Source organism: Hyla sarda, chromosome 7 (genome assembly GCF_029499605.1).
Source record: "Hyla sarda isolate aHylSar1 chromosome 7, aHylSar1.hap1, whole genome shotgun sequence".
NCBI classification, from domain to species: domain Eukaryota; kingdom Metazoa; phylum Chordata; class Amphibia; order Anura; family Hylidae; genus Hyla; species Hyla sarda.
Window position 1 is genome coordinate 137,552,530 of NC_079195.1, and position 12,035 is coordinate 137,564,564.

General features: G+C 40.0%; 1 protein-coding gene across 1 annotated transcript in view; it reads left to right on the plus strand.

Annotated features, from left to right (window-relative positions):
• Positions 1 to 475: 475 nt before the first annotated feature.
• OPN4 (opsin 4) overlaps positions 476 to 12,035 on the plus strand; it is a 136,470-nt gene continuing 124,910 nt past the window's right edge. The window contains exon 1 of the mRNA XM_056530800.1: positions 476 to 761. Coding sequence (XP_056386775.1) covers positions 618 to 761 — 144 coding nt within the window. The 5' untranslated portion in view covers positions 476 to 617. The remainder of the gene's footprint in view (positions 762 to 12,035) is intronic.

The following is a 12,035-nucleotide window of genomic DNA, read 5'->3' on the forward strand; positions in this document are numbered from 1 at the left end:
CCCGAAAACGGTAAAATTTGGTAAATTAGACATTCGAGCCGAAACGAATTGCACATGTATAATAACCACCGTGCCTAGAAATAAATGTTCAAACCTCGTAAACAGGATCCATCCATCAATGAATGTCCTCCTGATGCTAATCTTTTCTTTATCTTTAATATTCAGGTTGGTTATTTAACCACTCACATATTAGATTAGTTACCTAAGGACGCATTATGGAAATTAATTTTTCACATCCCAAAGAAGATATAAATACTCACCTTTCCCAGAAAAAACAAGTCCCTTTGGTTAACATTAACCATTCTAATAGTAAAGCCCAGTTTTGTTTCTTTCAATTTACTAAGATCATGAAGAGTGCAGCCCTACAGTGTCTATGAGTGGTGGAATATAAGTGAAGTATGAATGAGACCAGGCATTGAGTGAGCATGTGCGGACAATACATGCTCTTATATTTAAGAGGAGGTTGAATCTCTGCCTCCCAGCAGCACATGAAGACAGCTATCTGCAGCTGCACAGATAAGCACTTCACATCTCAGCTTCAGACATAGCTAAAAATAATATAGACTTGGTAAACACAGTGAAGCCCAGCAGAGCCCTGCGATTATCTTCATTCAACTATGAACTATCTGCCAATACGAAAGGGCATCACTTGCCCACCTCAAGATGCTAACTGCACCAGGATACTTGAGTCCATGAACACCTGGAATAATTCCGAAGCCAGTTCTTACAAACTTGTGGAACTGCCACCAATGGTGACCACGGTAAGTTTTGTCCAACTTGTAGCCAATAACTTTTTGTCTTTTTTTTTCAACATATTATACATGTCAAAATATTTACTAATCCTATTTTTTAAATAGCTTTTGTTAAGTTATGAAAGCTAATACAAAATGAATATGTAACTGCATAATGGGATCTTGCACAGTTATCATCTATAATGGAAAAAAATACATACTATACTATGTGACATTTCTGTTGGTGTACACTGTAATATAGAATATAAAAATAAAATAATACCATAATGATTTAATAGAAGTAAAATGGAATGATATCCTGAAGGACAAAGGTTTTAGAGGTGTAAATGTAATAATTCCCTTTGAGCTGCAATGTGTAGATTTAAACTTGTGAATACCCGAATGTGTGCTAAGTGGTCAATGCTGTAAATCCAAAGGGAGGGGGGATATAGGTCAGACATACACTGGAGTATCCTGCTTCTCGCTTGTTTCCTATACATACATACCTTTTCAGTTTGTTAGGGAGCCCAGGTATTAATGGGATTTTGGGGCTTTACTGGTGTAGTAATGGCTTTACATCCCCAAAGCGTAAGTTAATAGAGCCCTTCTCTATAATTTTACAGTGTTAACAATTGTAGCAAAAAGTAGACAAATCATTAAGAAATGGAAATATGGACAGTATTCACTTTTTAATGGGATGAGGTCCCATGGGGGAAAAAAATCATTTGGTTGACAGATTTTAAGAAGTCTTCTCACTAGTAGGGATTCCTGGCTTACAAGTAAGTCGTTTTGATTGGGGTGTAAAGAAAACAAGAGTGAAATATTTGAGCCACAAGATGATACAAATGGTAAAACATTGGTATGTACCTGAATGATAGAAAAACCTAAGAGGGTGTAAATAAACTGCATACAAGTTCATTTTAATCCTATAACCAATATAATCTGAATTAAAAAAAAAACTATAAAAAAAAACATACAGGAATATGATAAGAGATTGAACCCCTAGCAATTTGTCAAAATAATGTACTAAGGAGACCAATTTAGTATAAAGATGTAATTCATGCCATAGAGTATCTCTAGCAAGAGCACTCTGTTAACTGAATCATTTCCATTGCCTGAAGAGGAGAATAACTTTTTCAGGGTCTGGCATTTACAAAAGACATTAGTGGTCAAAAAAAATATATTATATATACTATTTTCTGAAACTGAGGATTTTGACCAATTTCTGGCTGACATTAGTATCTAAGGAAAAACTGTAGCGGTTAGTGATCATATCCTATTACAGTAATTGGAGATAATAAATCCGATTCTCTCAAACATAATGATTATGGGGAAGATTTCTTAATACTGCCACAGTTTACAAAGAGTGCACCATGATAACTCCTCTATGTGAGAAAAGTAATGCAAGATGTTCAGAGATTTGTAGCATTCAGCGAGGCTCTGAAGTACAGACCACTTTTTCAGACACATTTTTACCTATTGGGGAAAAGGCTTATTCTGATTCTGACTATGCAGCTGCTGGGAGGCCATAAGAAAATAGCAGCTGCATGGTCACCTGCACTATAGGGAATTACCCCACTTAATGGTATTACATTGTAGTTCTCTGCACAACATATAGAACTGACAGGTCAACGGATCAGCGCACAAAGTAGCCAGACTGTTTGGCTACCTGCCACTGAAGGTACACAAAGCTGAGGATTCATCCCATCACATCTAACAGGTGCTGGAACTGGAAACTGACGCTGAACCGTGACCCAGCCTTCAGTGTGATTGGATTGTGGCATCTTAAGGACGGACCTATCACGTACAGTCCTTCATTATCCATCTCTATGGCACATTACCCTATTTAATTTATTGTATGACAGGTTGGACAATTGTGGATGTAGCATAGTGCACAGCTCATACACTCTGTTATCACTGACCAACCAGTTTTGACTCCGACATATGCTAGTTATTTCCCTGAAGACATCACCATTACCGGTGATTGAAACACCTGGGTCTACCATATATACGTCCTTATATGGGGTGTGTCCCCTTGAACAGACTCATATACTGTGGAGTTTTACCTGGGGTTCTATTGTGTATATATAATAAATGTTATGTTTTTTATAAGCACTTTCCATGAGTGCATTTAAGTGGTTTCTAGTGTATTTCTTCTAGCTCTACGGATCAGTATGAATGAATATACATAAGTCACTGGAAATTAAGACAAGGCAGAGTTCTAAGAGTTGTCTGCAAATGAAGTGTCTCAATGTTTCTTTTTCATGTTATGTTTACCTGTAGCTTTATAATGTAGTCTGAAAACTTTTTTAGTGCCGTGCAGTGTGCCGGGTTGGGGATTGTTTACTGTAAGAGATTTGAGACTTTCGAACTCTCTCCCCCATGATGTTGTGGTGTCTGGCTCAATAAACAATTTCAGGCCTGAATGATTTTATGGAAAAATATAATATTACAAGTTATCAATAATTTATTATGGGAAAAGGGATTTACTCTGATTGCCTTATTGGAGTAGGAAATACATTTTTCCCACTGATATAGGCTTCTACCTTACCTAACGTTTCTTTTGGCCTATATCTGGATCAACATATTAGAATCAATCACATCACATCAAATCACATCTTAATCAATAGGCACAAAAGTCATGAAATCCATTTCTAGCTTAGAGTGTCAGTGTGAAAATTGCTTCGCACAGCATTAATGCTGTATGTCCCAGCTATATGTCAAAATGCCATCAAACAATGTATGCCATCATATACTGTTGTGCATAGCAGTAAGTCAATGCATTTTAATGGCTCAAATATAGTCAGCTATTGGCTATATTAACATCACTTTCTGCTTTTACATGTTGTGTGCAGCACTAAGGAGTACAGCAAAAAACACACAAAAAAATACACTAGCACGAAGAGGCAGCAGTGACCACTGACTACATTCAGACCATTAGAGTGAGTTGACCTTCAGCTGTGTGCCATGGTATATGTTGGCATTCCTTTTGGAGGGATGTTGACATAAAGCTGGGACGTACATAATTTATTCGGTGTGTGTTCTCCTAAGAGAGAAGAGAATTACTAATTTCAGCAAACATTTGAGTATGAGAAGAGAGGCTAAAATGATGACCAACTGGTAATATGGTGCAGTATGTTAACCATTTTGTCCACAAGCCCTTCCTGTATGTGGTAATTTTAATAAAAATACCATGGCGCCTGTGGTTTCTGGTAAGAATGTGTCCTTTTCAGCAAGTTTTTATATAATGCTTGTGAAGCATTGATGGATAGATCTGGAGTCCTATGATCTCTTCGCTTAAAACCTGAGCTCCTTTGAATTGCCCCTATTTTAACTTTGTTTGCAAATTTGCTAATATCATTTACTTCAAATAAGGTAGTTACCATAATAAAATCATGTGAATGGTATCAATGAACCTTTGTCCTCTAAACCAGACAGTGAAAATATGATCATATTTCCTTTGTGAATGAATAACATACAACATATAGTTCACATGTACTACCGAAAGCCCCGGTCCAAATTGTCCAAGTGACAATGCTGGTTTTGCTCAAAGGAAAGGTACTCATCACACCACTCCAAAAGTTATACTTAACTGGCTCTTACCTTGATAGGAAACTATAGGAACTCCATAATAACCCCCTCTTATAGCCATGTAGAGAAGCTGTCTATATGAAGACCCCTATGGATCTCCAGAATGGCAGGGTTCAAAGAAGTAAAGCTTTATTTTTGGGATAGGAGCCTTTCCTAGATTTTTCCTAGGGGGTTAAAGTGTGTAAAATCATGCAATATCTGCCCGTGTTCACTGGAGTAAAACGGAAAGATCAAAGCTTAAGGTTCCAAACAAGAATATGTCTAAATGAAGAACTATAACATATCTGTACTCACATGCCCTTTAAACTTTTGCATATGTTTCTTAAAAAAATATTAAAACAGGTTTTTTTTTATCTATAAATAAAACTTTTAGTTAAAAATGATTAATACATGAAATATATCTCAAGAATCTTCCACGCTTTCCATTTAGCACACCTGTTAACCCCTTAAGGACCAAGCCCATTTTGGCCTTAACCCCTTCACTGTAGGACCCGGCCATTTTTTGCACATCTGACCAATGTCACTTTAAACATTAATAACTCTGGGATGCTCTTAACTATCATTCTGATTCCGAGATTGTTTTTTCGGGACATATTCTACTTTATGGTAATGGTAAAATTTTGTCGATACTTGCATAATTTCTTGGTGAAAAATTCCTAAATTTGATGAAAAATTTAACATTTTCCATTTTTTTTTACTTTGAAGCTATCTGCTTATAAGGAAAATGAATATTTCAAATAAATTATACATTGATTCACATATACAATATGTCTACTTTATGTTTCCATCATAAAGTTGACATGTTTTTACTTTTGGAAGACATCAGAGGGCTTCAAAGTATAGCAGCAATTTTCCAATTTTTCACAACATTTTCAAAATCAAAACTTTTCAGGGAATAGTTCTATTTTGAAGTGGATTTGAAGGGCTTTCATATTAGAAATACCCCACAAATGACCCCATTATAAAAACTGCACCCCTCAAAGTATTCAAAATGACATTTAAAATGTTTGTTAACCCTTTAGGTGTGTCACAGGAATAGCAGCAAATTGAAGGAGAAAATTCAAAATCTTCATTTTTTACACCGGCATGTTCTTGCAGACCCAGTTATTGAATTTTTATAAGCGGTAAAAAGAGGGAAATCTTCCTAAAATGTGTAACCCAATATCTCTCGAGTAAGATAATACCTCATATGTGTATTGTCAAGTGTTCTCGGGGGCACAGTAGAGGGCTCAGAAGGGAAGGAGCGACAATGGGATTTTGGTCAGTGAGTTTTTCTGAAATGGTTTTTGGGGGGAATGTCACAATTAAGAAGCCCCTATGGTGCCAGAACAGCAAAAAAAAAAAAAAAAAAAAAACACATGGCATACTATTTTGGAAACTACACCCCTGAAGGCACGTAATAAGGGGTCCAGTGAGCCTTAACACCCCACACCTGTTTGACGACTTTTCGTTAAAGTTGGATGTGTAAATGATTTTCTTTTTCACAAAAATGCTAGTTTTCCCTCAAATTATTTTTTTTTACAAGGAATAATAGGACAATATGCCGCCCAAAATTTGTAACCCCATCTCTTCTGAGTATGGAAATACCCGATGTGTGGACGTCAAGTGCTCTGCTGGCACACTACAATGCTCAGAAGAGAAGGAGTGCCGTTGAGCTTTTGGGAAAAAAAATAGTTTGGAACGGAAGTCAGGGGCCATATGCGTTTACAAAGTCCCCCGTGCTGCCAGAACAGTGGACCCCCCCACATATGACCCTATTTTGGAAACTGCACCCCTCACAGAATTTAATAAGGGGTGCAGTGAGTATTTACACCCCACTGGCGTTTGACAGATCTTTGGAAAAGTGGGCTGTGCAAATGTCAGACACCTGTGGGGCATAAATGCTCACTGTACCCCTTATTACATTACGTGAGGGGTGTAGTTTTCAAAATGGGGACACATGTGGGGGGTCCACTGTTCTGGCAGCACGGGGGACTTTGTAAACGCACATGGCCCCTGACTTCTATTCCAAACTATTTTTTTTTCCCAAAAGCTCTACGGCACTCCTTCTCTTCTGAGCATTGTAGTGCGCCAGCAGAGCACTTGATGTCTACACATTGTTCTGGCACTTTGGGGGCTTTGTAAACACACATGGCATTCAATTCCGGACAAATTTTCTCTTCAAAAGCCCAATGGCGCTCCTTCTCTTTTGAGCATTGTAGTTCGCCCGCAGAGCACTTTACATCCACACATGGGGTATGTTCTTACTCAGAAGAAATGGGGTTACAAATTTTGGGGGGCTTTTTTCCTATTTTCCCTTGTGAGCATTGTAGTTCGCCCGCAGAGCACTTTACATCTACACATGGGGTATGTTCTTACTCAGCAGAAATGGGGTTACAAATTTTGTTTTTTGTTTTCCTATTTTCCCTTGTGAAAATGAAAATTTTTTGAAAGTTTTCATTTTTCCATCCAACTTTGAAGAATTTTCATTAAACACATGTGGGGTGTTAAGGCTCACTATACCCCTTGTTACATTCCGTGAGGGGTGTTGTTTCCAAAATGGGGTCACATGTGGGTATTTCTTTTTTTGCGTTTAAGTCAGAACTGCTGTAAAATCAGTCACCCCTGTGCAAATCACCAATTTAGGCCTCAAATGTACATGGTGCACTCTCATTCCTGAGCCTTGTTATGCGTCCGCAGAGCATTTTACGCCCACATATGGGGCATTTCCGTACTCAGGAGAAATTGCGTTACAAATTTTGGGGTCTTCTTTTCCTTTTAAAGCTTGTGAAAATAAAAAGTATGGGGCAACACAAGCATGTTAGTGTAAACATTTAAATTTTTTTACGCTAAAAAGCTGGTGTAGCCCCCAACTTTTCCTTTTCATAAGGGGTAAAAGGAGAAAATGCCCCCCAAAATTTGTAGTGCAATTTCACCATATTCACAGTGTGGAAATACCCCATATGTGGCACTAAACTGTTTCCTTGAAATCCGACAGGGCTCCGAAGTGAAAGAGCACCAAGTGCATTTGAGGACTAAATTTGGGATTGCATAGGGGTGGACATAGGGGTATTCTGCTCCAGTGATTCCCAAACAGGGTGCCTCCAGCTGTTGCTAATTTCCCAGCATGCCTGGACAGTCAGTGACTGTCCGGAAATGCTGGGAGTTGTTTTGCAACAGCTTGAGGCTCCGTTTTGGAAACACTGCCTTACAATACGTTTTTCATTTTTATGGGAGGGGGGGGGGGGACAGTGTAAGGTGGTGTATATGTAGTGTTTTACCCTTTATTATGTGTTAGTGTAGTGCAGTGTATTTAGGGTATATTCACACTGGCGTTTACGGTGAGTTTCCCGCTAGGAGTTTGCGCTGCGGCAAAAAATTTGCCGCAGCCCAAACTTGAAGCAGGAAACTTACTGTAAACCTGCCTGTGTGAATTTACCCTGTACATTCATATGGGGGGGGCAAACCTCCAGCTGTTTCAAAACTACAACTCCCAGCATGTACTGACAGACCGTGCATGCTGGGAGTTGTACTTTTGCAACAGCTGGAGTCACACTGGTTGGAAAACCTTCAGTTAGGTTCTGTTACCTATCTCAGTACTTTCCAACCAGTGTGCCTCCAGCTGTTGCAAAACTACAACTCCCAGCATGTACTGATCACCGAAGGGCATGCTGGGAGATGTAGTTATGCAACAGCTGGAGATAACGCAACTACAACTCCCAACATGCCGAGACAGCTGTTTGGGCATGCTGGAATTTTCAATTTTGCAACATCTGGAGGGCTACAGTTTTAGAGAACACTGCAAAGTGATCTCCAAACTGTGGCCCTCCAAATGTTGCAAAACTACAAATCCCAGCATGCACAGACAGCAAACAGCTGTTTGGGCATGCTAGGAGTTGTAGTTTTGCAGGATCTGGAGGGATACAGTTTAGAGACCACTGTATAGTGGTCTCAAACTGTAGCCCTCTGCTGTTGCAAAACTACATATTCCAGCATGCCCAAATAGCTGTCTGGGCATGCTGGGAGTTGTAGTTTTGCAACATCTGGAGGGCTACAGTTAGAGACCACAGTATATTGGTCTCAAACTGTACCCTCCAGATGTTGCTAGGCAACTCACTGGCTTCTGTAGGATCCAGCTGCACGACATTGTCGCCCGCCGATCTCCGTCGCCCGCCACCTCCGATTGGGTAAGTGGACTTCAGCGCTGGTCCCTTGTCAGTTTCCCCATCCTGCCCCGCCTATTGTGGGTGGGCAGGACGGGGAAAATGAAAGTTAACTCCACCGATCTGCACCCCTGCCACCTCGCTCCTATCCCTTCAGGGGGATTGTAGGTGTCTTAGACAACCGCGATCCCCCTTATATAAGTGTGAATTCACTTGCGATTTGTCGCGATTGCCGACATGGATGGGTCTGATGACTCCCCTGGGCGTTTGCACAGGATGCCTGCTGAATTATTTCAGTAGGCGTCCTGGTCCGATCCCCGCCCAGCGCGCGGCGGGGGCCGGAATTCTACATGACGTACGCGTATGTCATAGGTCCTTAAGTACCAGGGTGTCATGACGTACCCGTACGTCAAGGGTCCTTAAGAGGTTAAAGGGGTTGTCCACCATAAGGTTATTTTGGTACGTACCGGGCAGGCAGTAATAGACATGCTTAGGAAGGATCTGCACTTGTCTTGGGGCTAAATGGCTATGTTGTGAGATTACCATAACACTGTGGCTAGCTTTTTGTGAACTTGTATTTCCTGTTTGACTTTTCTTTTTTTGACTACAAATCCCACAATTCCATTTTCCTCCCTCCCACACATCAGCCACCCCACCCATTGAAACAAAAGACCTGTGGTTTTCAATCAGGGTGCGTACAGCTGTTGCATTAGTTGCAATTGATCTCTCTCCCACCAAACGATCACTCCACCCATTGAAGCAGACAGGCTCCCTGTCTTCAGCTGACTAGTGAGTCAGGTCTCGGCCGCTTTGCAAGCTGCGAAAAATCTGAGACCACAGTCATTTTGTATGCTGTTAAAAATAAATAGTGGGGTGAAAATCACAGAAGAATTGTGAGAAAATTGTTACACACAGGTACAGTCACTATATAATGAACTACACTAACTTTACAGCCCCTGTAGCATAGTCAAATAAAAAAAAAAATCCTGGAATACCCCTTTAAGGACCAGGTCAGTTTTATTTTTGCATTTTCGTATTTTGCATTCTAAAAATCATAACTCTTTTATTTTTTCATCCACAGACCCATATGAGGCTTGTTTTTTGCGTCACCAATTTTAATTTGTAATGACATAACTAATTTTACCATAAAATGTATGGCGCAACCAAAAAAATATTGTAAAGAAAACTGCAATTTAGTAAATTTTGGAAGGTTTTGTTTTCACGCTGTACACTTTACTGTAAAAAGGACATGATTCCTTTATTCTGTGGGTCAATATGATTAACTACTATGTTAACAAAATTTGTATGTTTAAAATTGCCCTATTTTGACCACCTTTAACTTTCTCATAAGGGTATGAGGGCTAATTTTTTGCGCCATGATCTGTAGTTTTTATCGCCACCACTTTTTCTTATATTTTACTTTTTATAATTTTTTTGATTAATTTTACATTTACGCCCTTCACCATATGGGACAATTAATAATATATTTTGATAGTTCAGACTTTTTCGCACGTGGCAATACCAAATATGTTTATTAATTTTTTTTTATGCTTTTTGGGGTACAATGGGGAAAAAGGGACTATTTACATTTTTATTAGGGGAGAGGATTATTAGGGGAGAGGATTAGGGGAGAGGATTTATTAGGGGAGAGGCTTTTTATGTCTCCATAGGGGACTATTTATAGCAATCATTTGATTGCTAATGCTGTTCAGTGCTATGCATAGGGCATAGCACTGATCAGTGTTATTGGCGATCTTCTGCTCTGGTCTGCTCAATCTCAGACCAGAGCAGAAGACCCCTGGAGACGGCAGTAGGCAGGTGAGGGGACCTCCGGCTGCCATGCTGGATGATCGGATCCCTGTGGCAGTGCTGCGGGCATTCCAATCATCCATTTTAAGTACTACCGCAGATGCCATGATCTTTATTGATCACGGCATCTGAGGGGTTAATGGCGGACAGCAGCGTGATCGCTGATGTCCGACATTACCAGCAGGTCCCTTGCTGCTGATAGCAGCTGGGACCTGCCGTGCATGACGCGAGCATCGGTCCGGTGCTCATGGTCATTGCAGAGCGTAAATGCACTAAGTATCACCGCACCATGACGTGCTTTTACGTCAATTGTCATTAAGGGGTTAAAGGGGTATTCTTATATCTGATTGTGGGGCATGCAGCCGCTGGGACCCCCCACAATCTCAAGACGGCACTCTGGTGTTATGAACATTTTTGTGTGGTCGTGACATCACACCGTGCCCCCTCCATTAATATCTATGGAGGGGGCATTACGAGTGACCACAGTTGTCATGCCCCCTCCCATAGACATGAATAAAGGGGGCATGGATAGGAGATAAGATGTCCAGGGGCGGAGTACCCCTTTAAGGGAGAAAAATAAGCAGTTAACCCTGGAAATCTTTATTCCTATGAAAATAAAAGAACAAACAGTTAAATATTTCAAATATAATGCTTTAACAAGCATTATATATGCACTTAAATGATAATGCAAAAAGTATTGATAAAAATATTTCTTGTCCGCTAACGTTTGAAACAGGGAGTTAGTGGAGACTAACTGATCTCTATTAAAAGAAACTTTGCAGTGTAAGATGCTTGTTGTATTATGCATCACTGGTGGCTATTCCATTTCAGATAGTGTGTGTTACATTACTTCCTGGCTAACTGGCTAACTGGATTAGATTCCCCTATGGCAGTTATGTGATAGAAGGAGCTGCATCCTCAACCCTATGCATTCAGAAAGTCTTTAGACCCTTTCACTTTTTAAGATTTTGTTATGTTGCAGCCTTGTGCTTAAATCAATATAATTTAACCCCCCCCCCCCTCAGTCTGCACCAAATTCCCCATAATGAGAATGCTAAAACAGAATTTTAGAAATAATTGTGAATGTATTCAAATGTAAAAACTAAAATTTCCAATTGACATAAGTATTCAGACTCTTTGCTATGACAAGTGAAATTTAGCTCCAGGACCTCCAATTTAGCTCCAGGACCTCCAATTTCTCTTGATCAAGATGTTTTTACACCTTTACTGGAGTCACCTGTGGTAAATTCAGTTGACTGAACATGATTTGGAAAAACACAGCCCTGTCTAAATAAGGTCTCACAGCTGACAATGGTTTTTCGAGCAAACACCAAGCCATGAGGCGATAAGAACTGCCTGTAGAGCTAAGAGATGAAATTGTGTGGAGGCACAGATCTGAAGAAGAGTACTGTTATGTGCAGCAGGGATATGTTCAACCCTGAACTGAGTAAAACCCTTTGTCCCTGTCTTTTGGGGTACCCATCTCTTTAATAGGGTGACTCCAACCACGGTGTCAGACCCTACACTATTAAAGTACAGGACATAGCAAAGTTAAAGTAAAATTAGATTGAAACAAGCCAAGTCAAGAGTGAGAGTGTTGCAGCGCAGAAAAAATCAACAGAAGAGTAAACAGAAAACAAGCAAAGACAATATACAGATACACAGGATATAGCAAAGCAGAGGCAGGGAACAAAGGAAACATCATTTTTCTCAGGTGCTCACTGAAAGCATACTGCAGCTTAATAAAGACCAACTCCGGAGG